Genomic DNA, 26,488 nt, shown 5'->3' with positions numbered 1-26,488 from the left:
GACTACCATCATTGAAGCCGTTTGTGGTGACGAGGGGCGTTGTACAAAACAAAGTCATCAGAGATTGGATCGTCTCTAACCAATCAACTATCAAAGCCAATGACACGTTTTCAAACCACCGCTTTACCCATGTATTCTTGCTCAGGCCCCACCCATCGGTTTCTGGACCAATCAGACAGCCCCGAATGCGTTTGCATTTGGTGAAGGGTCAGGGAAGTACTCAGATCCAGATTCATTGCGGAGAAGAAACTAACGTCCGTGGGCGTGGCCTTTGGCCAAAGCAAGGAGTCTGGGTAGTCAGGCAACAACTGACCTGCTGTGTCACCTACAGGTAACTGTCAAAATAAAGGAAACACCAACATAAAGTGTTTTAATATGGCGTTGGGCCACCACGAGCCGCCAGAACAGCTTCAATGCACCTTGACATAGATTCTACAAGTGTATGGAACTCTATGGGAGGGATGCAACACCATTCTTCCATGAAAAATTGCATAATTTGTTTTTTGTTGATGGTGGTGGAAAATGCTGTCTCAGGTGATGCTCCAGAATCTCCAATAAGTGTTCAATTGGTTTGAGATCTGGTAACTGAGACGGCCATAGCATATGGTTTACATTGTTTTCATGCTCATCAAACCATTCACTAACCACTCGGTGCCTGTGGATGGGGGAATTGCCATCCTGGAAGAGACCACTTCCATCAGGATAAAAATGATTCACCATAGGTTGAAGGTGATCACTCAGAATGGCAGTGTATTTACCTTGCCCTCTATGGGGTTGAGTGGACCTAAACCATGCCAGGAAAATGTACCCGATAACAGAGCTGCCAGAACCCTCATTTACTCAAGTGTTTCCTTTATTTTGGCAGCTACCTGTTACACGTCTACTCTACTCAGAAACAGCTTTGGGTTCAAGGGCTTTGGGAGGGTGGTCCTGGGGCCCCCCCTGGGTGCACAGTTTTTGCCCTGGCACTACACAGCTGATTCAAATAACCAACTCATCATCAAGCTTTGACGATTTGAATCAGCTGTAAACCAGTAGGTGTCAGTGAAGCCCCACAATGTCACTGACCGACGCAATCATTGGAGCAGTGTTGACAATCACAGCTTCTAAAGGCCTATGTACCAGGCACACCTGCTGGACACCCTTGCTACAGTCTCTCTCTCTCTCTCTCTCTCTCTCTCTCTCTCTCACTCACTCTCTCACTCACTCACTCACTCACTCACTCACTCACTCACACTCACTCACTCACTCACTCACTCACTCACTCACTCACTCACTCACTCACTCACTCACTCACTCACTCACTCACTCACTCACCTCACTCACTCACTCACTCACTCACTCACTCACTCACTCACTCACTCACTCACCTCACTCACTCACTCACTCACTCACTCACTCACTCACTCACTCACTCACTCACTCACTCACTCACTCACTCACTCACTCACTCACTCACTCACTCACTCACTCACTCACTCACTCACTCACTCACTCACTCACTCACTCACCTCACTCACTCACTCACTCACTCACTCACTCACTCACTCACTCACTCACTACTCACTCACTCACTCACTCACTCACTCACTCACTCACTCACTCACTCACTCCCTCACTCACTCACTCACTCTCACTCACTCACTCACTCACTCACTCACTCACTCACTCACTCACTCACTCACTCACTCACTCACTCACTCACTCACACTCACTCACTCACTCACTCACTCACACTCACTCACTCACTCACTCACTCACTCACTCACTCACTCACTCACCTCACTCACTCACTCACTCACTCACTCACTCACTCACTCCTCACTCACTCACCACTCACTCACTCACCTCACGTCACTCACTCACTCACTCACTCACTCACTCACTCACTCACTCACTCACTCACTCACTCACTCACTCACTCACTCACTCACTCACTCACTCACTCACTCACTCACTCACTCACTCACTCACTCACTCACTCACTCACTCACTCACACACACACTCACACACACACACACACACACACACACACACACACACACACACACACACACACACACACACACACACACACACACACACACACACACACACACACACACACACACACACACACACACACTACCTGGGCAGAGCTGAGGATGCTACACACAGGATGCTAACCACTCTTCTCGTCTTACTGGACACGCACATCACACACCCACCCCCCACATACCTAGCCTGCAGGTTCTCCAGCTCCAGGCCCCTCTCCCGCTCCAGCTTGGTGAGGGCGTCCTTGTGGCGGCGGGTCTCCTGGTGCAGGTGGTCCTCAGCGCGGAGCTCTTGCTCCTTGAGCTGCTCCTCCAGGGCGTTGGCCCGGTGCACCAGCTGTAGGTTCTCCTGGCGGAGGCGCGCGTGCTGCTCCCCGCTGGCCTCCGAGTCCTTCTCCAGCTCCGCCACGCGACGCTCCAGCAGGAGCACCTGGGAGGAGAACGGGGTGAGGGTTAGCACAGAACAGTGTTGTTTGTTTATTACGATCTCTTTAAGCCCACAATGGGCGGGGGGGCTACAAGTGCCACTACACTGTGTAGAATTGACCGGTGCTTTGTTGCATTTAAATGATGCTATTGAGAACTGAATGATATTTGTATTTAATGTTCAGTGGTTTCAAGTTTTAATGTCAAATGCACAGTTACAGTGAAATGCCTTTCTTGCAAGCTCTAAACCCAACAAGTATAATGCTGTGTATCATACACGGCATGTGTTGTTTGACGCTGAACTCTTTCCTTTACATTGACATACAGTGCTGTATAACGCTGTTTGACACTGCTGATAAACTCGGTATGATGCCGTATAATCTTATGATGGCTGTATTGTGATGTTGAACTCTGACCTTGTCAGTGATGTCGGTGTCAGCCAGGTCCAGTATGTCCCGGGACAGCTCACTCATGCTGTCCAGCGTCATGGAGCTGTTCTGGAGGAGGTGTCTGAAACACCAGGGAGAAGAAATAAATGTTTGTGATAAAGAAAGCAGCTCAAAACTGTTCCGTCCTGGAAAACTTTCACTTTACAATTTCACGATAAGTGAAGATAACTAGTTGTGTTTGTCAAAACATATTTTCACGTTCAATCTAAAATAATTTCCTACTGAATTGATTAAACTAACTAATTTTGACTTACCGTGCTACTTTCTTGCTGGACAGCCTCTTGCTGGAGCTGAATGGGGGGGATAGAACAACAGAAAACCAGTCAAGAAGGGAGAAAAGACCGATGAAAGAGACAACGTCTGTCTCTTGGTGTCCTTCCTCCCCACCCCCTCATCCCTCGCTCCAAAAAGCAGAGGGATAAAGAGGTTGTCATACCGGGAGCATAGGATCCTAATGTAAGGTACATGTTCATACGCACATCTGCAGACACGCCACAGCAATAAAACATATACACACGCGCATTTGAAATGAAACCGAAAACAAAAATGCATGTTTTTTATTGGACTGGTCTAGGAGGTAGGCCTAGTCACTCCCTGTTTCAGTCCATTTTCATCCGTTTGGTGCCTAATGAACACAACCCAGACACAAAAGCATGTGTATCAGTTAAAAAAGTTGGTTTTTCCATCAGCACTCATACTTGAACAGGCACAAGATGATTCAGTCCATTTGTAAGGTTGTAATAGAGTGAGTACTTTACATGGAATATGAGAGCAATGATATAAGCCATGCATCACTGCCAATGACGTCAATTACCTGGAAGTTAATTCAGGTGTAGCATATTTTTGTTGTTGTTGTTGCAACGTTTGTCACTGCACACATGGAATTGTTTCCATGACCTTGACAGGATGCGAGATCTGTATGCATGGAACTCATAAGGCATGCAATGATACGAGCAATGGGAACTCTGGGCAGACATTCTGTTGGCCACCTGGCACCAACAGCTAGAGCAAAGTGTGGCGGTCCACCAAACTCACCTTTACCAACATCGATTATGAACCTTAGAAACCTTATTTATAACGCCACAGTACAGACACCATGAGCAAGCTTGAGTTTGAGTGAGAGGTTCTCCCCAAAGCTGAGTCGAAACCAAGCACTAACGTTGTCAACACACCGCAACTCACACACAAACGTGCACTGAAGAGTCAAGATGATTGGAGTGGAGATGTGTGTGACGACCTATTCAAAAACATACACGCAAATGCTGTCAAACTCTGTGCATGTGTCCGTCTGTTTGACAGTATTAAACACAACACACCCGTGTGCATCTTAAAAAACGGAACACAACAGGACAGCACACGCACAGAGAGCGAGAGCAGTGTGTGTTACCTAGTCAACATGGCAATACACACACACACGGGATAACTTTAGTGGTGGTGGGGAATGTTACCTATTCATCTCTAGGAAATTGAGGCGAGTGGAGAGGTCCTCCAGGCGAGAGATTTGTTTGTGACATTGGTTACAGAAAAAGTCCAGCGCCTCCTCCCTGAGGAAGCTCTGAAAGCTGGCAGGGAGAGTAGTGGGGGTGCTGGGGAGAGAAAGAGAGGAGGAAAGGAGGAGAAGGGGAGTGAGTGACGGAAAAGGGAGGTGCACCGTGATGGAGAAGAGGAAGCGTCAGGGATCAAGAGTGCAGGATCATGAGAGTAATTGAGCTGTGTGGGGGTAAACTGAAAGGATGGACTCCGTCTAAGAGCGCTGTTCCAACCAAGGGTTCTTCCCGTCCCTTCAACAGAAGGGCTACTGTCATGGGGAACACTTTTATCTGTACATTCATGTATTACTTTAGTGACTTGGCTACGAGGAGCTGCAGTGAGGTTCATATTCAGTTCACTATAACTAGCACACAAACAAACATCAATAGTTAACAGGAGTGTGTGTGCCCGCCGCAGCATCTCCTCACGTCACCTTTTCTGGCTGATTATTTACTCAGAAGAGTGTGCCTCTGTATGCGTGGCGTGTGCGTCGATTCCTGTATGCGTGGCGTGTGTGTCTCAAGGTGGTCATAGGTTCCTGAGAATCACTGCTGTGCTGTCTCAAGCATGTTCTGCTGGCTGGCCTGTAGTGAAGGACACTTATGTGAAGTAACAGCTGCAGTAGGGTTTGTGTGTAGCAGTAGTAGTGATGCAGAAGTGTGGGTTTGTAGACAGAGTGGCAGTGAAGCAGCAGTATAACACCTAGGTGTGTGTGTGTGTGTGTGTGTGTGTGTGTGTGTGTGTGTGTGTGTGTGTCTAGTAAGATGAGGAGAGTGGTTAGCATCCTGTGCGTACAGAGGAGTGTGTTTACACACAGCAGTGTGGAGAGGGTCAGAGAAATTCTACACTTCAGCTCTGATCAGTAGTAAGTCTCTCGCCATCACCGCCTACACTACTGCACTAACCACAATGCTCCTGCAACACACTACGAATCACAATGGCCTCATTCAAATTGCCTTAGTGCCCACTCATTCTAGTTGGAAGGAATTTACGGTTGTAAGGTTGACTTACAGAGGGAGGGAAAGGTTTAGAATTACTGGTAACTCGGAAGGAATCATTAAAGCCAATCCATTTAGGCCGGCTTATTTCCATATTGTGACCGAGAAAAACCTAGGCAGTTAGCTGGCTAAGAATTTGCAGGCATGAAAGATAGGGAAAAATATCACCCAAATGGGAATTACGCATTATCCGGCTTAGGGTCTCTGATGAAAACAGAGTGTAGGAGAAGGAGGGGGTGGAGCAACTGCAGAAAAAGAGGAGAGGAAGTGCTCAGGAGTGTTCAGGCAAAGCAGTACTGTGTCAGAAGAAAGAGAGGGGAGTGAGTGATCAGGTGTGGTCAGGTGAGACAGACTTAACACAGTCCATACTGGTTGGCTCAAACGCCAGCTTTGTTAGCGAGCCTATGGAAAGCCTGTAACTCTCCGTTTTGGCTGAATTCCATTCAATAAATACGCTTGGTTATGTCTCCCCTTAATGACTGGATATGTATAAGTGTCTGGTCTGCAGTAGCTCTAAAGAGTAAGCAGCAACAGGAAAAGTTGTAAGTAAGTGAACTTTGCCCTTGTTCCCTTTTACCTCGCCCTTCAGGAGCAGGAGTCAGTGGGAGTGGACTGGAAAGGAGGTCTCCAGAGAGTTCTTATCCATGTTTGACCTCCAGTCTTTCCAAACATACAACCAGTCAGTCTTGTTATAACAGCACCAGGGAAAGTTGTGGCTAGGACACTGCAGCTGAGAATGTAGCTGGGAATGTGCCACCACCATTTCCAGAGACTAAATCCACCGTGCTACTCTATCCAGCAAGACAACACGTTCCCTGTTCCCTGACAGGAGCCAATGATGAACACTACCAACAACTGCACTGTGTGTTTGACTTTAGAGACGATACCCTAGGATAAAGTAATGCTATTGTTGGTAACAATGTGGCAGCTACTGTGGGTGACCTTCATCCGACACGCCAGAGTTTTGAACTGATTTGTGGCACTTAAAAACATAGCAGTTGTGTCGTATATGAACGTGTAGGCTGTCACAGTCTTACTTTGAGTGCTCAGTATGACCCTGGCCGCTGTTCTTTAGGGTGGCCCGTACCTGGGAGAAAGTAGCAGGGAGGAGCAGTTGCTCTGGTTGGGGGTCTGGAGGTGGGATGAGTCCCCCTCTCCCTCGGTTCCCTCCTCGGTGGTGTCCAGCAGCAGCTCTGAGGTATTGCTCTCCCCAAAGTCCTCAAAATGTTCCTCATCCCCGCCAATCACTGTCACCAGGGTGTGGCTGTGCAACTCAGAGCTCAGGGAGAACCTGAGGGAGGGAGAAAAGAGGGATGATTGTGTATAAAAGAGAGTGAGAGAGAAACATAGGAGGAAGAATACCCCTTCAGGTACACACACAGGAATTGCATATAGCCACGTTCACTGAGGTATTTTTATACATTTACCCAACTTTGTGCCTGTATTGGTGTCTGTATCAATGGTGTCTCAGGGGTGGAAATGCCAGAAAAATCGTGAATTTACCTACTCATGTTTTGTGGTTCTATGCCTGTATGTGCGTTTGTTCCTTACATTGTGTACAAACTCATTTACGGGCTAAAGTTAGGGCTAGAGATTAGTTTTTACACCTGACCATCTCTGTTTATCACTTCACTGTAAAAACAGATCTGGGTTTCCTTCACCAGCAGACCACGGAGGCATCGTTTCCGTAACACGGACAATCTATTTTAACACGGCTTCAACCAAATTAGAAGCGCTCAACTATTACAGTACGAGTGTGGATATGTTCCAAGTTCTATATGCAGACTTTAGAACACAGTTTGTGTTGAACTGTGATGCCTTGAAAGCAACGAGCCTATATCCAACAAATAGAATATTTGGCATCCCAGATTAAGACAGCCCTACAAAGCCCCCGGCAATCTGGACAAGTTTTAAAATCAGTTGTCTTTAAGGGTAATCTGATAATTCATTAATCCCACAGACTCGTTGGTCAAGATGAAGCACATTTAAATGTTCGTGGTCCACCGGCAATGTACCTCTGATGTCTAGCTACACTCGCTGCATGAGAGTGGAGCTTTCACTGGGTTCTATGTAGGGTAAGCTTGAGGGGTGACCTTAATTGAGAAGAGACAGGGCGAAGCTTCTCGTCAAGTTTAAAATTAGCAGGCAAATCTTCACACAAATACATGGAAAGCTAAAGTTAGCCATGTTTAGCCACCAAAATCGACATGCTTGGCTGGTCTGCGAAGGCTAAATTGGTAGGTTCACCTGAGTTCAGATGATATACAGTACAGTGGCCCTGCTTTCTGTAACAAGAAAGGGTATTAGATAGCCAGACTTTCCTTTGTACCCCAACAGGACATGAAGGGTGGCTGGATTCTAGCTACATACACACAGGATATACACCTCAGCACCATTCCAAGGGTTGCTGTCATCCAATGACAAAGCCTAGTTCTATTTCTTGTGTTTACACATACAGAGTCAACAGACTTTTAACCCACTCAATCCTACCTTCAAATTCACTTTACGCTAACCACCGACAGGGTAGCCTGCACTTAGACACTGATCAACTTCAGATACACTTCAGCCTCTCTCAACCCAACATTAAAAAACAATTAACACTGACTCAGCACAACGCACAACACTTGCAACACCCTAACACTTGAACACTTTAGCATAGCACTCAAAATCTCAACCTCAATACATTTGACTCGCAACCCAACATTCGGACCCACTTACCCACTACTCAGCCCAACACTGAGGTCCCTAGTAAGGTCCTGCACATGGAGGGCAGGTGAGGAGAGAGACCGCATCTTTAAACGCCGTCCGCTGCCCCCGCGTCTCAACCTCGGAGCAACTGGAGACAGACGACCTCCAGTCAACCAGAGCGGAATCCTGAATGCTCACTGGTTACACCAACCCAAGAGGAGTACTGCCCAGTTCTTCAGTTAGGAGACGATACCAAAGACCTTGTCCACTCAAGGGATTAGTCCATGGTACCCAGAAAATGTTACTGATAGTTGCACACTCTTCTGTCCTTGCACGTTTAATAGGTTACCACCAACTTGGTCGACTAGAAAGTCTTCCTCACAGTCTGTAACCACAAATGATCAGCCCTCACAAGTGACCAGCCGGTTGTCCCCTGTTACCACGGGCTCTTCCCCGTAGACTTGAGGCAAGACGGGGAGGCAGGCTGTGAGTGGCTGAGGGTTAATACGATTAAGGGCTAAGCAGAGGCACCAGGCAGGTGCGGTGACCGGCCCGGGCCCAGCCGAGTGAGGTAGTGCTGGGGTAGGACACGAGGGGCAGACGGGCTGGGGCTGGGTAATCCTGTTAAACTCCTAATCCCCAGCCAAGAGCATAGACTCAATCATGTAACGGCCGTCTCCCGGGGCACAGAAACTACTAGGAGGTGTTGAAAAACCAAAGCTTAAACATTTTGTTAAATGTTACTGACACAGTGTTGAGTCATCATGTGTAGGAATAGAAAATTTGTCTAGGTCTTTATGCAAGAGCACATGACAGGGAGGTGGGAGTGTGTTGTTATTGTTCTCATTCACTTAATTCTTTTTTTTTTATGGGGCAGGATCATCATGGGACTCATCACTTGTTTCCAGTGGACTCCAGTGGAATATGATGTGAGATACACACATAGGGCTGCTGTACAACAATTGCAGCGTCTTTCATGAAACCAATTTATAATTTTAGAGTAGCACATCTGATTGCTGCATAATTCTTTATTTTTTTACCTCTGATGGTCAAAGGGGACTGTTGTGATCCCACCGATGACACCAATTGTAAACCTTTTCACCGTGACGTCAACTCAAAATGGTTGTGGTTGGTTTGTGTAACTCACCTGCAGTGATCTTCTGACTCAGTGACAGACAGAGCAATTCAACACAGGAAATATGGAACTCAAAGAAGGAACTGAGCTGAAACGCAGAGGAATCTGCCTCAAGGAAGAATTGATAGGTGAGGCCTGAGATAGCCACAAGAAGCGAAATCTAGAAAGTTGTATAAGAAAACACCTGTATGGCAACAGTAACAGGGGCATGATCTGACATAGTAGAGTAGAAAATGGATGTTGGATAGACTTTGCAGTTTGGCAGTGGAATACATTTCTATTCAAAATGTGTCAACACGATTCAGCCCAGCGAAAGGTCAAAATAAACTGAAAGTCCTTTATTTCTTGGGAAGTTCAGCCCTGGTGAGTCAGGGGACGACCTTCCATGATTCCTGCCAAACCGCTGATAGTGCAGGACTGCTGAAACAGGAGAAAATGGAAGCGCCTGCCGGCCGCGCTTTGGCCCCCATCAGCATGAAGGAAAGATAGGGCCCCTTCCAGAAAAAAAGGAAAAGAGCAAAAAAAGAGCAAACTCCACACTTCCTGGAATTCAAGGCACATCTGTTGACAGGAAGTCCAAACACATCCCTGTTAACTGGTCCACCCCCCCCAGATCCGTCATCTACCCGGACAGACAGGTTACACAGTCAGCAGATAAGACCTCATTCCTCTACACTTCCTCCTCCCTCGTTACTGACCCCAGCACTACAGGCAAAAACAACTCATTAAAACAGTCAGAATACAGACCCCAAACAGTAGCTACTTTCTTGAGCGGAGGGTCAGGGGGCCAGAACATAATTCCAAATCATTTGTAGACTGCATATTGACCGCAAGAAGCCCAAACAGATATAAGATGACTAATACATAATAATTTCAAACCTTACTTACATTTGTGTCCGATCAAATGTATCTCTCTATTATGCATGGGAATACTTTGGAACAGATTTCCAAAATTAAAATCACTTGGAGCTGTTTTTACTTGGGGGGCATATAAAATCCCTCGCGGGCCAAATTCGGCACGCTGGCCGCCAGTTGGGGAACCCTGGCCAAAAGTAAAATCAAGTTAGCCTACATCAAAAATTAGTTGATGTAAACTTCTACAATTAGGTATCAAACACTTAAACGCATAAGCTCTTGACAGAGATATCTGGAACTGCCTGTGAAAAAGACATTGTCAAGTGGCTGTTCCAAACAGGTTGCGAGCACTAATCTGACATCTTAGGAACAGGGTGTTGGGGGTACACACTACAGAGTGACCACAGCTAATAATCTCTGCTTCATTCTAACCATTGACTTAATTAAATCCTTAGGGGTGGAAGAACCCTACCAAAACAAATCCTTAGACAAAGAGCGCAAGACAATGGTAATATGTTATCAGTATTTTCCCCGAAGGGACAATATGTCTAGTTTTTGCACTAAGGGGACAAACAAATTAGCATTGACTTGAAACAAACTTGTTGGGCATTGATAATACTACACAAATAGAGCTAAAAAGGTGTCATGCTATTGCCTGATTTCCGCTAACCAGAAAAGTTGAGGTAAAAGTGCAGGTAAAAGTCAACATAGAAGATGAACTTACTGTAATCATTGCAGCAACACATAACTCTTGGCCACTGAAGATCAACTTGTCTCAAAGCTCACAGCCAACCAAAAGACAAACTCAAACATACAGTGGATAGATCAGGGCACACGTAGCTGTCTCTTCAAGGTCTCTGGATTTTACATTGTGTCTGATTGTGAGGTCATCTCGAATATCGTGCAGCACCAGAACAACAAAAAAACAAGGCCAGAATGTTCAACAACCAAAGTGTAGTTTAATAGCGGGGTAAGCAAGTTCATTTCAAACTGTCAGTGATCTATTACGCCTTTGAAAATGATGTCGATGACCTTAGATCTCTATTCTCTACCATCTGGTCCTTAGCAAATAAATACAATCGTCACTCAAAATAACTATGATCTCCAGGCTTTGTTCCTCAAATAACCATGTGCTGCATTTCATCACAATCATCACTTTATAATGCTTTATCTTGCAAGTTATCTGCCATGTGTTGAAGACAGGTCCCACTGCAAATCTAAGAGTTCAAAACACATCTGGCCAACAGTAATCGTCCAATAGTAAGACAATAACATGATCTATGTAATTTGTTAACTGATCAACACAAACCATAGTAATTAGACTAGAGGCATATTAGAGCCTGCATGCACTTGAGGAGCAGCCAGGACCAACCACCCTGAAGCAACCATAAACAAAAGGCGTCTTCAGTTAGATTGATATGATAAGACGTTTTGTTCTCGGTAGACGAAAGGTATTTTAAGCCCAGGGCCATTACAATGGTGGCTATTATTGCCTCTCTATAATCTGTCTGGTGACCCACATAAGACTCCAAGTCGTCTCTAGAAACTAAGACGGGATACAGAGGCTTGATGATACCGAGGCTGTGATGACTGGAGCTAGCGTTAGTTTGACTTATCCTAGTTAATTACCATTACTATTTCGACCTATATGTACAATACTGTTACAGTCAAACCCTGGCGTCTGAGTGATTAGCAGTGACTCAGTGTGGGTGGTATTCAGGACAGCTTCGACCTACCTTTGCCTCACCTCGATTTAGCTAAATACGAAATTACAACTTTAGCTGAAGGTTAAAGGTAGACTCAGCGATATGACGTAGATGCAGAAAGTAAACTGCACGGAGGATCAATATCCGTAGCAACTAAGAGTGTTGAAGAGAGAGGCTCAACTTCGTCGCTGTTTTGGTCCCGTGGCTAGCACGTTGTAAAATCATGAAGCGTACCCATGCACATGAGCAGATACTGTGTGCGACTACGTGCGAGTGTCTTGCATTTCGCACATCGCAATAACCGCTGTGCTGCTCAACCGTATGTGGGTCGAGTTAAGGGCCGGAGGTTAGAGTTGACGATCAGGACTAACTATTGGGCCAGGGGCCTGTACTGAGAAAACTGCAAATGACCATGCAGAGGCAAAAGTAAGCCAGAACTGACCTGTTGCTGCTGTCCTCAGGGTCGTGGAGCGTGGCCTCGATGCCGCTGTCCGTCTCCACATCCTCGTGCATCTCTGGCTGGACCAGGGCTCCTGTGTCCTCGTCGGTGAACGTCTCACACTCGCTGTAAGTGCTCTCCGAGCCCAGGTATGCACTGTCCGTCACCTCGTTTTGCTACAGGAAGGGAAGTAGGACATTTTTAGTTATCCTATAAGACAAAGTTAGTAATCATATAACGTCACAATTGTGGTCTAAAGTATGTACATGTTTTGTTATTTAGCAAGACGCTCTTATCCAGAGTGACTTACACAGCAATTAGGGTTAAGTGCCCTGCTCAAGGGCACATCGGCAGATGTTTTACATAACTCCCGGATTCGAACCAACGACCTTTCATTTACTGTCCCAAACGCTCTAAACCACTAGGCTACCTGCCGCCCTGGTACACAAAGAGAGTTAAGTGGACATCATTTGAATTGAGAAATCATTAACAGGTGACTAAAAACAGCAGTATGATGTCTGGTAGGTACAGTGCATTCGGAAAGTATTCAGACTCCTTGACTTTTTACACAATTTGTTATGTTACAGCGCTATTTTAAAATGTATTAAAAAAATAAAAATCCTCATCAATCTACACACAATACCCCATAATGACAAAGTGAAAACAGTTTTTTAGAAATGTTTAAAACCTATTTACATAAGCATTCAGACCTTTTTCTATGAGACTTGAATTGTGTCGAGACAGGATTGTGTCGAGGCACAGATCTGGGGAAGGGTACAAAAAAATGTCTGCAGCATTGAAGGTCCCCAAGAATGCAGTGGCCTCCATCATTCTTAAATAGAAGAAGTTTGGAACCACCAAGACTCTTCCTAGAGCTGGCTGCCTGACCAAACTGAGCATTTGGGAGAGAAGAGCCTTGGTCAGAGAGGTGACCAAGAACCTGATGGTCACTCTGACAGAGGTCAACAGTTTCTCTGTGGAGATGGGAGAACCTTCCAGGAGGACAAACATCTCTGCAGCACTCCACCAATCAGGCCTTTATGGTAGATCAGGCCTTTATGGTAGAGTGGCCTTGAAGTTTGCCAAAAGGCCCCTAAAGGATTCTCAGACCATTAGAAACAAGATTCTCTGGTCTGATGAAACCAAGATTGAACTCTTTGGCCTGAATGCCAAGCGTCACATCTGGAGGAAACCTGGCACCATCCCTACGGTGAAGCATGGTGGTAGAAGCATCATGCTGTGGGGATGTTTTTCAGCGGCAGGGACTGGGAGACTAGTGTGGATCGAGGGAAAGATGAACAGAGCAAAGTACAGAGAGATCTTTGATAAAACCTGCTCCAGAGCGCTCAGGACCTCAGACTGGGGCGAAGGCTCACCTTCCAACAGGACAACGACCTTAAGCACATAGCCAAGACAACGCAGGAGTGGCTTCGGGACAAGTCTCTGAATGTCCTTGAGTGGCAGGGCCAGAGCCCGGACTTGAACCCAATCAAACATCTCTGGAGAGACCAGAAAATAGCTGTGCAGCAACACTCCCCATCCAACCTGACAGAGCTTGAGAGGATCTGCAGAGAAGAATGGGAGAAACTCCCCAAATACATGTGTGCCAAGCTTGTAGCGTCATACCCAAGAAGACTCAAGGCTGTAATCGCTGCCAAAGGTGCTTCAACAAAGTATTGACTAAAGGGTCTGAATACTTATATAAATGTGATATATCCGTTTTTTTATTTTTAATAAATGTGCAAAAAATTCTACAAACCTGATTGATTTGTCATTATGGGATATTGTGTGTAGATTGCTGAGGAAAAAAAACAATTTAATCCATTTTTGAATAAGGATGTAACCTAACAAAATGAGAAGAAAGTCAAGGGGTCAGAATACTTTCCGAATGCACTGTACATACAGTAGCTAATGTGTGGGTGGACTGTATAAGCAAATCAACACCCAGTTCAGAGCTGATGACTAGAGGCTGTACTGGACACGGTTGACTCTTACGGCCTACTTTTTCCCGAGCTATAATTTAGCTGACAGCATGCATTGATATCAATTATGACTCCAGAGGAAAGATGTTTATCTGTGACGCATCCTGAGCAGATACGGAAAGAAACAAACGGTGGTAATGATTAACAAGCTGTTACGAATATCATGAAACCAAGCAGAACAGATCGTCGTACATTGTAGAGGACAAATTGTGTAAATCTTGAGATAAGCCTGTTAAAAACTTCACATCACCAATCATAGACGGTTCATCAAAGAAAACAAGCAAAGAAACAGTATTCTCATAGGAGAGCGTAGTCACAATTCAACTGTTGCCAATGGCAGTGAAAAGCCAATTAGAGCCGCGTCCAAACAACTGATGCGGCATAAACACATTTCAGATCCAACCTGTCAGGTTTCAGATGTCCGTGCCAAGCAAAGCCTACTGTGTCAACACCTTGAGTCAACATTGACTAACAAAGAGATTTCACTTCCTAAAGCTCGAAGCACAAAAAACATCAAAATGTTCAGATAGATACTCAATAGAACTTCACAAGACATTTAGCTATAACAAGAGCCTGCCAGGTGAGTCTCAATGAGTCCAGAGCAAGAGAGCCATCATGGGAGAGCCTCCCATACCTGTCTGTGTGGAGTTCCAGGAGGAACCGGGCCCAGAAGGCTGTCCACCATGCCCAAAACCATGCTGTCTGCCTGGGGCTCACGGGCAGGAAGACTGGCCTGTAATGAAACCCCCCAGTAATTTCACCTCCTAGCGCTTCCTCCTTTTCAATCTCAGAAAGCAAGAGTGTAAAACATAGAATGCCCAACACCAAGTTCAGCTCCAGTGGGTTCTCAAAAGGGGTGGAGTCTGGAAACTGAAAGAGTCCGAAGGGTAGGGGAAGGCAAGGGTACAGCACGTACTGCCACTACCACCCCAACTACCCCTCTCATGGAATTTGATGATTAAAATGTCATATGAAAGAAAGGGAGCAATGTCCCCTTTAACTTTTTCTACTTCAATGTCTCTAGTTCCTGGACCAATGTGACAGGGTGAATCATTAAGCCACCGCCTGTTCTACCTGTCTTTACAGGCTTGTATGATGTGATGAAGAGGGCCATATAAACTGTACGTGCATAGCCATAAACTGACTAGTTGTTTACCTTAAAGGCCCAGTGCAGTAAAACATTTGATTTTCATGTGTTTTATATATATATAAATTTATATTTCCAAACAATGAGGTTGGATACTCTGAAAATTATAATAATACCCTCTTAGAGTAAGAGCTGCTTGAAAAGACTGTCCGAAACGTCAGCCTGTTTTGGTGGGACGGCGTTTTGGCCGTAAATTAGTTAATAGAACAATGAGAGAGAGAGTTCCAAACCTCTCTGCCAATAACAGCTAGTTTTTACTTTTCCCCTACCCATTCAGACCACTCCCAAACAGTCTTAGCAAAATTATTGCTTGAGAAATGTCTCTGCTAAAAAGCATTTATTTATTTATTTGACCATTTTAATTAAAAACAAACCACAGTAAGGTACTAAATTGTTAATACAGAAATGATTTGATACTGAGATAAAAACGACTGCATTGGACCTTTAAGGAGGCAAAACCAGCAAGTTGTAAGCACAGAGATCGAGCCATTGGAGTAGAGGAGTCTGGATTGGCTGTGTTAATGCATCTCTTCCTTATAAGAAGAGGTTAGGCCACAATGGCTAAGTATTGACAGGGAGAGATACTCTCAAAATAACAAGGGGTGAAAACACACTGGTTGGGTGTTTTTGGGGACATAAACAAGCCGGCTGAAAGCGGGAAGGACCAGGAAGAGGAAAAGTAGGAGGAGGAGGGTGAAGTGTTTGGTTTTCTCAAGGCAAGCAGGCCCTCCGCCCAGCTACCTCACCTCTCCTGTTTTGAGAGCAAACAGGGTTAGAACAGTGTGGCCATTGAGTGAGGAACCTTACTGCCAGGACCCCAGGGGAAAAACAACGAGTTCAGGGACACAGGTGTGGCGTCGATATTAAAAGCACCAACCACCAACTCTCCCCAAACTCCGTCCAATACGGCTACCGCTATTTCTTAGGGCAGGACATTTGTTAGAAATGTATACTGTAGTGATACAGCAGGTAATGTTTAATTCAATGTCATGGAGAGGACACCCAAAACTGAAAACCATTTCTGCAACTATCTTCCCTGTGTTTTTGGAGGTGTGTGCAATAACTAAAGGCTAGTAGTTGTAATTTTCCTGTCCCGTGTGGCTCAGTTGGTAGAGCATGGTGTTTCCCACAGGGGACTAAAATGTACATTTAAAACGTACCCAAACCAGATAGGTATTATTGGAGGGCTAATACAAATGAAAGTCCATTGGAAAACGGTGTTGGACTTAATTCAACCTGTCAAGTAAACTCTAAGACCTAAGTGTTTAAGTGCTAGGTTAGAGCCAAAGCTTGCCTGGCCAGACCACTGCTGTATATTATACTGAGACGACAGACTGCACTAATTAGCCATACCATTGGGGGGCGCTGAAACTACACAGTGTTGGAAGCAAACTGACTGAATAATATTCCGCCTATTTATTGTCTTACCTCCCTACTCTTCTACATTTGCACACACCATACATATATTTTCTATTGTGTTATTGACTGTACGTCTGTTTATGTGTAACTCTGTGTTGTTGTTTTTGTCACACTGCTTTGCTTTATTTTGGCCAGGTCGCAGTTGTAAATGAGAACTTGTTCTCAACTGGCTTAACTAGTTAAATAATGGTGAAATACATTTAAAAATGTAAAAACAGTCAAAATAAAAGGTCTAATCTTCATATTCATCATCTCCAGCACCACCCCTAAGTCAACCTATGTGAAAATGGCACGTTTATGTTTCATAGTAAAAAAGATAAAAAAAGATAAGTATTTCCAATGACATCATCAACCAATTAGTAGGCAACGCCTACTCACAATTGGTCAAAATCACACGATGCCCACCGATGTCATTGGAAACACTTATCTTCCACTATATTTTTTACTACAAACATAGAAACCCACCATTTTTACCATGTTGATGTTTGGGTGGTGCTGGTGAGGATGAATATGAAGTAGAACATTTTTGAATATACAAGTCCACACACAAGAGGAGTCAGGAATTTCAGATATGTCCACCGCAGCTGAAAAAACATAACAGCATGCGTGTGTAAAGTACGACCAGACTCCAACCATTCAATATTTAGTCAAAAGAAAAATATGACGTGAAAACTCAGCCGGATGTCATTCGATGGGTGCCAAACCGTAGTGTTCAGCATGCGGAATATTCACAGTGGGGTAATGGTAGCTTTTCTGGCCACTTGCTGAAAATACTGTGGGATGTGTGAGTGCACAGAGACTTCAGCCTGGGAGCTGTATGCAAATGGACAATGGGAACAGCACAACCGGACCACACAAGACCATAATAAATTACAATGGACCGTCACAGTGGTGTACCGTGCTATACAGGACTGCTCATTCACCACCCTGGCCCATATTATGCTGCTTTATGTCGGGGGTTCATAAACTGTGGTGCAGTCAGTCACACTGCTTTCCTGATGTACTTAAGTCTGTGTGAGTGGTCATATTGCTGGTAGTAACTGTAATGTAACCAAGAACTGCGATGACTATATCCAATGACGTCACCCACCTCATCGTACTCCTCTGGGCAGCCCACGGCTCCGTCCCCTGGGCTGAAGTGCACATCGTAGAGCTGGGGCTCTGTCCCTGCAGACACAGACAGGACAAGGTCAACACACGCAGGCCAATAACACACAGCAAACACATACAGAACAAAGTCAACACGATGCTATGGTAAACACAGAGCCGATATGCCAACGAAAACATGACAGAACAGCGCCACTACACAGGTGTAATACAGTAAACAGAGAAAATACTGTAGGGTCAACTCTGAGAGTAAGATTTAACTACAGGTTAGAGAACGAATAATAGGCTGCACTGTATAAGTCAAGCAAATCAAAAAATAATTTCAGCTTTTTTATTAAAAGTGCAAACCTTGAAAGTATACAGAAGGGGGGGGGACACTAAATGTCTGAAACAAAGTCAAATGTGCTATGGTCAACTACAGTGCTTATTTTACCGTACGTCTTCGCTGCTCTATTTAGAAAAATAGTCTTTATGCTTGGAGTAACAATCAACATTATGTAACAGTCACATATCAAGGGCTGCCGTGTACACAGTGTGAGTGTGTGAAGTGTGTGTCAGCTAAATCAACCAATAAAAAGAACACGAAATGACCCCTATCAAATTCAGATTTAGAGACTCCAATGAAAGCGCCTGCAGATAAGTGCTGTGAAACCCGAGACCAACCAATCGGGAGTGGACAGTAGGGTGTCGGGCCAGACTCCCAGCAGCCACTGGGGCAGGCTCCTGTATCTAGTTAACAAAGCTCTGAATAACACCCTGCTGCTGAGCTAAGAACACAAACAGTGCTCTTGACAGCAGCGGTCGCTGGACCACATGCAGGTTGTACCTTGGTCTTACGTAACAGCCGCTGCTGTTCAGGACTGATACAAATGACTGGCCAGTTAAGTAGAACATAAAGTCTCATTTTGTGCTGGGAGGAGGTTCGCTTGAGAGGGTTGCTTGTCCCTCTGTATAAGGCGGCAGAGCGCTGGAGTCGCTTGGCACCGACTCAAAAAGGGTCACAATGGACAGAGACACATTACATTTTCTAAGAGTTGACAGACTTTATTCAACTTGTATCCCTGTGCTACACTGGCTTAGCTATACCAGACATGCCATAGACACCACGGGGGGTAAGGTATTTCCACTGCCAACAGGCTTTCTTTATTAAAAACACATCCAGCCAGTAACCGAACAGAGAAATGACAAGGAGAAACCAAGTTAAAATTAAAATAAGTAAACATTGTAAATGAACTGGGATTCCAGTTGGAGCTGGAATAGCAGGTTTTTTGATGTGACTCCAAAGAAACGAGGTGGGGGTGACCAGTGCAGAACACTTGTAGCCCTGAGCTAGGTTGGCTATACAGACAGATGGACTGGAATTCTGACAACCAAGTGTGAGAGGCCTGGGAAGTTAAGGGTGACTCTTTCTCCTGTCCTTTGTGAGGTCTCATGAAACGGATAAGGAGCTGGCATGAGAAGAAAGACATAGAGAGACGATCAGAAACGAGTGGGGGGGAGAGACAGAGAGAGAGAGAGAGAGGAGAGACACTGAATTATTCAGGCGAATAGGACTCAGCCCAGTCCCTCTCCCTCCCTCCTTCATTCTCTAGCTGAAACCTAGCCTAGCAGAAGTCCATGTGCCTCGTGTCTCATGCTTTCCAGAATATTACTTATTAACGGTCCGGGTAACTGGAGCGGTTGTAACCCAGAAAGCACAGGGAAAAACTCCAACACAGACCAACAGCAAAGCAAAGAGCTGTGGTGGCAGCCAGGGCAACAACACTGTTGCGATGACATCAACACAAACCTCTGCAGCACACTAACACAGCTAGTGTGTGATGTCAACACTGTCTCAGTATGATGATGTCAGCAAAGTCCAAGCTTGACATTCGTTACCATAATGATGGCAATATTATGACTCATGACAGGATTGCAGTGGAATATTTGTTTTTTTATTCCACCGGTTTCATTTGCAGCAATCTATGATTTTCATGGGTGGGCTGAAAAATGGACATTGTGTAAACAAGCAGTCTACGGCCTACACATACTTTTCAGGACACATCTCTCACTCGTCCTTGAAGTGGATGAGAGAAACCTGATGACTCAGTAGTCAGGCACATGATACATTGCTTCCATTGTTTAGAAAAGGAAGGTTTATAGTAGGCTAGGCCTTTGTATACTTTCCCACTTTTTCTCAACTCATGAAATGAGCTGAGGAGGAAAATGTTCCGTGAAAGAAAAACAATGTGATTTGAGTGCAGTCTGAATGAAATTGGGTCACTGTTTTTTTTTCTCCTCCTCGAAACCTTTCACCTTAGCTAAATGTGAGCATATGAACAATGGCTGCTGCCATCAGGAAGAAGCTGGGATAGATAGAGCCTGATAGGACCGACATATGCTACTGGTCAATGAAGGCCCTGATCTTAAAACTGAACAGCTCTCCATATTGTTAGAAGTAGCAGACTTAACGAAATGATAGCAATTGCAAATAGACTCCCATACAACATCATTTGAACTATCTAGTGGATAGCGATACCAACTGATTGTCCGATTTTCTTGGCATGTCAGTGAGAGCACATAGGCCTCATTTTCGAGCTTTCAAAGGCGTTTCCAAATAAAAGTCCAAGCTATGATGGCAGTCGTGGTCATCACAGCTTTGTAAGGAAGATCCTCTGACTCACCTCCATTGCTGATGGCCGAGATTCCTCGATGGAAGTCCTCGAAGCTGATCACCCCCAGCCCACTTGGATCCAGGAACTTGGTCAGATCCTTCACCTGTAATAAAGACAGCCATGATGGACCTTTCAAACACACTTAGACACAGCAATCAAAAAGCTCACTTCACCATATAATCAAATCAGCTGTGTTGCCACGAGTGCTTTGTGAGTAAATCAGATTACATTCTGTCCAAATTAACGTGATGTACGGGCAATGCTTACACATGGTAAAAATTAGCGAATAGAATTAAGGAACAGAGGAATGCATTCAAATTGAAAGGTTGTAGCTTTGCTAACGCAAAGGACATTAAAACAAATTGACTACCTAAAATTACTGATTTCATTGAGCTATGGAAATGTCAGGGAGGGCAAAAACATAATTGAAAATAGGCAAAATTATTGAACTGTCTCACTGAGCCTTCTGTGGTTAGGCTCCTTCAACTGGGATGATGTTTCTTTTCAAGACAAGACAATAAGAACCAATAAAAAAAGTGCTCTGACCTCCACAGAATCATACGTTTCTGCACACGTAGACATATTTCTGATTTCATAACTCTTTCATAAAAGGTACACGGGAATGAGCTTCAATTTTACAGGACTGCAGTGTCCTCAGACAAGGTGAGCTTATGGGTTGAGCTCCAAGTGTCTCACCTCCCTCAACACAAGCCCAACACATCTCTATAAGCCTACTCAAACCAAAATACACCCACACACACACACACACACGCATGCACTCTCTCTCTCACACAATGCAAAACCTTGCTACCACAACTTGCATTTTACAACTTAAATAAAGATTTCTATACACAAAGAGACAGAGTGCACCTAACCTGGCACTCAAATGACAAGATACAATCAGTTACGTGATGTCCCTGTATCCATTCCCCGGGTAACCTGGCAACAAGAGGTGGTATCCAAGGAGATAGGCCTCCTAGTGTGTGTGCACTTTACACCCTAATGTATAAGAACTAGACCGAACAGCCAACATAAACATTGTTGTGGGGCTGAAATGTGGAATGGGGGAATATGGAATGCGCTTCATTGTTTTGTTTTCCTAAAGGTGAACTGCACTCACTGATTCCGCATGCGTTTCTTCCGGTGCTCATTAAAAGATTCAGCGGCCATTACTGAAGCCCAAACGAGAGTCGTCTTTGGGGTATGGCTTAATGTGGGTGTATCTTGGGTGTGTCCTTGCCATTCAAATCACAACAAACAGACAAGGGCAGTAGTGAGTAACTCAGTGACAGCGAGGTGAGGTAAGCTAAGCTAGCTTTGCTAAGGAGACAAGTTGATGTTGAAGACTTCTCACCTCCTGACAGACTCACCATCTCAAGATGATCTGCTGGTTCAGTTCTAGGTGTAGGCTAAAGCCTGCTCTGACCTTATGTTTAGCCAACCTGGCAGTATTTAGATAGCTAGCATAGCAATATTTATCTGTCAAATCCCAGTTATATCAACATAGCAAGAAGTACCAGTGTCTGGAATGTGTTTCATGAGACACTCATTCGACAACACCTTGCTACTAGAGTAGCTTGCAACTTGAAGTTTTATCACATCATCTAAAGACATGTTACCGTGGAAATGACAACAACTGCGAGTTGAATTCCCGGTCTTCAGTCAGCTCAGCTGTCAACACAAATTTATATTTAAAACAAAAAAATATATGGTTTTAAGTGAGAAAAAGGCATTGGTCTGAAAAATAAAGGATATTCACATGAGCACCACAATGCCTACTCCACCCATGCTCTACTAAGGTTTTCCAGCACACAGCTTTGACCTACTACAGTAGCTATGTTGGTCTATTCTACTTCAAACAATGTGAATGCTTCTCAAATCGCCTAATTCATACTCTTAGAGGAGGTGCTCCCACAATAACGTGAATTGTACCGCATATAAGTTAAAGTACTGGATTCTTTACACACCACACTAATCCCATTCCATTACCTTTTCAAGCTTTTTTTATTATATGAAAACAAGCTTTGCTTTTATACCTATATGACTTGATTCAGCAAGCTGTTTTGTCTTGTATATCCTTAAAACATTTTTATTTAGCAATACATGTCATTGAGAGAAAAAAAAAATCTTTTTGGGGACAGTAGGTGCCCAACACAACACCAGGTGGTGTGGACACAGTCCCTCATTTATTAAAGGTCTATTGAGCCTGTCTGCATTCCTGATATCCATAACCATTAGCTTACCTGTGTAATATTGACATAAGCTCAGAAACACTTGTTTTGCAATCATGGTCCTGTTTTATCAATTGCTGCTTTGACATTTAAAAAAAAAAAGTTTAATGAAAAATAAAACAATAATAGACTGTATCTTGATTAGATAAGTATTCAACCCCTTGAGTCAATACAGTCACCTATGGCAGCGATTACAGTCTAAAAGCTTTGCAAACCTGGATTGTACAATATTTGCCTTTAAAAAAAACATTCTTCAAGCTCTGTCTAGACAGCCAAGTCGTTCCATAGTTTTTAAAGCAGATTTAAGTGAAAACTGTAACTAGGCCACTCGGGAACATTCAATGCTGTCTTGGTAAGCAACTCCAGTGTATATTTGGCCTTGAGTTTTAGGTTATTGTCTTGCTGAAAAGGTGAATGCCTCCTAGTGTCTGTTGCTTAGCTGTATTCCATTTATTATCCTAAAACCACTCCCTAGTCCTTGCCGATGACGAGGATATCCATAACATGACGCAGCCACCACCATGCTTGAAAATATGAAACTTGGTACTCAGTGATGTGTTGTGTTGGATTTGCTAATGCTTTGTAACATAATGCTTTGTATTCTGGATAGAAGGTTAATTTGCCACATTTTTTGCAGTATTACTTCAGTGCCTTATTGCAAACAGGATGCATGTTTTGGAAAATTTGTATTCTGTATAGACTTCCTTCTGTTCATTCTGTCATTTAGGTTAGTATTGTGGAGTAACTACAATGTCCACAACTGTTTTAAAATTACCATTGGCCTCATGATGAATCCCTGAGCGGTTTCCTTCATCTTCGGCAACTGAGTTAGAAAGGACGCCTGTATCTTTGTAGTGACTGGGTGTGGGGTACAGAGCTGGGATAATCATTCAAAAATCATGTTAACAACTACTATTGCACACCGAGTCCATGCAACTTATTATGTGACTTTTTACTCCTGAACATATTTAGGCTTGCCATAAAGGAGTTTAATACACTTCAGCTTTTAATTTTGTATTAATTTATAAACATTTTAAAAAGCAAAATTCCACTTTGACATTGTGGGTTATTGTGTGTAGATCAGTGGCAAAAATAAAAGATCCCAGAAATATTCTATTACCCACAAAAAGCTTATCTCTCTCAAATGATGTGCACAAATTTGTTTACATCCCTGTTAGTGAGCGTTTATCTTTAGCCAAGAGAATCCATCCACTTGACAGGTGTGGCACATCAAGAAGCTGATTAAATAGCATGATCCTTACACAGGTGCACCTTGTGCTGGGTATAATAAAAGGCCACTCTTAAATGTGACCCGTTTCAATAAACTAGGAGTATGTTGTGGGTCATGACTTCACAGGAGAGCTGTTTGAACGTAAAGTTTTTTTGTTTTTTTTAACACGTGAACTTTCATGTGCCTTAATAACAAACTTGTTATTAACTTATTAACTTGTAACCATCTGTAAATACGAATAAAATTGTTAAATTACAAGCCCAGTTGGTTAAGTCACAGAAAAAGACAGCAACCTTCTCGCTAGCCATGATTGGCTAAGATAATGAGTAGGCTGGACATGATGAGTTTTGATTGGTCTGCTATATAGCACGCTTCTGTCTATTTGATCTGGTCAGAATGTATAGGTAATCCTGTCTAACACGGCATAACCATTTCGCTGTACCGTTTACACCTTCTGTAGAGACCCATCCACTTAGCAAGATGTGGCTGGGGGTTATTGCATTTTCACGACCCAGTGTGTCGTCATCTAATATTTATAAAATATTTTTATCTGGACACTCCGTTTACCTGGATTTTTTCCTTACTGTAGGCTACTAATTTTACCACTTTTAGTCTTAATCTTTACTACACTACTCACTGTTTAGCACATGACCTCACATGTGAATCCTTAAAGAGATGGGTGGGACTGGCTTAAGAGGGTGTGAACAATGCAGAATGGGTGTAGACAAAGGAGAGTTCTCCAGTAGATACCAAAACATTCAAAGGCCATTTTCTAAAAAGTCGAGTTTACAATTTGATCAACATTCAAAGCAGAATTACTTTCCAATTGTTCCTCAAATGCAGTGTATGATATACCATTTTGTAGCTCTGTCTCTGCTTTTATCTAATGTAAAAAACACAATTTCAAATTTTTCTACAGAAGACCGAATCAAGGCGGCCGGTCACAAATGTGCAATTTTGTCACACAACAAAATGCCCCAGATGTCTTAAGTTGAGGGAGCGCACGCAATTGGCATGCTGACTGGAGGAATATCCAACAGGGATGTTGCCAGAGAATTTAATGTTCATTTCTCTACCATATGTTGTTTTAGAAAATTTGGCAGTACGTCCAACCGGCCGCACAACCACAGACCATGTGTAACCACACAAGCCCAGGACCTCCACATCCGGCTTCTTCACCTGCACGATCACCTGACACCAGCCAACCGGACAGCTGATGAAACTGAGGAGTATTTCTGTCTGTAATAAAGCCCTTTTGTGGGGAAAACTAATTCTGATTGGCTGGGCCTGGCTCCTCAGTGGGTGGGCCTTTGTCCTCCCAGGCCCACCCATGGCTGTGCCTCTTCCCAGTCATGTGAAATCCATAAATTAGGGCCTAATATATTTATTTAAATGAACAGAGGAGTGCTGTTTCATTTGCTCTGAGACTTTCTCCGGTGAGAATTACTTTTTTTGCCAAAAACACTATGGAACATCCAGGTGCTCTTTTGCAAACATCAGATGTGCAGCAATGTTTTTTTTTGGACAGCAGTGGCTTCTCCCGTGAACATCATTCTTGTTTAGTGTTTTACGTATTGTAGACTCATCAGAGATGTTAGCATGTTCCAGAGATTTCTGTAAGTCTTTAGCTGATTCTTCTTAGCCTCATTGAGCATTCTGCACTGTGCTCTTGCAGTCATCTTTGCAGGACGGCCGCTCCTAGGGAGAGTAGCAACAGTGCTGAACTTTCTCCATTTATAGACAATTTGTCTTACCGTGGACTGATGAACATCAAGGCTTTTAGAGATACTTTTGTAACCCTTTCCAGTCAACAATTCTTAATCTTAGGTCTTCTGATATCTCTTTTGTTCGAGGCATGGTTCACATCAGGCAATGCTTCTTGTGAATAGCAAACTCACATTTTGTGAGTATTTTTTATAGGGCAGGGCAGCTCTAACCAACATCTCCAATCTCATCACATTGATTGGACTCCAGGTTAGCTGACTCCTGAATGCAATTAGCTTTTGGAAAAGTCATTAGCCTAGGGATTCACATACTTTTTCCAACCTGCACTGTGAATGTTTAAATTATGTATTCAATATAGACAATAAAAATACAATTTGTGTGTTTAAGCACACTGTATTTGTCTATTGTTGTGACTACGATGAAGATTAGATCAAATTTGATGACCAATTTATGCAGAAATCCAGGTAATTCCAAAGGGTTCACATACTTTTTCTTGCCACTGTACATACATTATTGACTGCTCAGTGTTCTGCACCAGCAGAGGGTCTGTGCTACTTCTTCCACTCATGCAGCAAACAAGATTTGCTTAGAATTTCATGGCATTATTTTATAGTATGAAGAATACAATTGAACATAGCTGAATAAACTAGAAAGGATATTTTCTCCAAACGATTTGGGGGAGGGCGCTCTGTGTTGAGCGGTTAACAAAGAAACAGGTCCTCCTATATATGC

At 43.9% G+C, this 26,488-nt stretch overlaps 1 protein-coding gene across 3 annotated transcripts in view; it reads right to left on the bottom strand.

The window, feature by feature from the left end:
- Positions 1–26,488, bottom strand: part of LOC115159822 (RAB11 family interacting protein 3 (class II)) — a 47,015-nt gene that overhangs the window by 6,340 nt on the left and 14,187 nt on the right. The window contains exons 2-9 of one of the 3 annotated variants that reach the window (XM_029709879.1): positions 20,579–20,672; positions 17,899–17,975; positions 12,264–12,436; positions 6,525–6,728; positions 4,358–4,495; positions 3,164–3,199; positions 2,877–2,970; positions 2,220–2,464 (exon numbers count right to left, since the gene is read on the bottom strand). In XM_029709879.1, coding sequence (XP_029565739.1) covers positions 2,220–2,464; positions 2,877–2,970; positions 3,164–3,199; positions 4,358–4,495; positions 6,525–6,728; positions 12,264–12,436; positions 17,899–17,975; positions 20,579–20,672 — 1,061 coding nt within the window. Of the gene's footprint in view, positions 1–2,219; positions 2,465–2,876; positions 2,971–3,163; positions 3,200–4,357; positions 4,496–6,524; positions 6,729–12,263; positions 12,437–14,876; positions 15,077–17,898; positions 17,976–20,578; positions 20,673–26,488 lie in introns of those variants that run through there. The other 2 variants (XM_029709884.1, XM_029709891.1) reach the window with 2 other exon arrangements.

Source organism: Salmo trutta, chromosome 2 (assembly GCF_901001165.1).
Source record: "Salmo trutta chromosome 2, fSalTru1.1, whole genome shotgun sequence".
Taxonomy (NCBI): domain Eukaryota; kingdom Metazoa; phylum Chordata; class Actinopteri; order Salmoniformes; family Salmonidae; genus Salmo; species Salmo trutta.
Note: the sequence above shows the minus strand (reverse complement) of the source record. Positions and strands in the feature narration are given on the sequence as shown.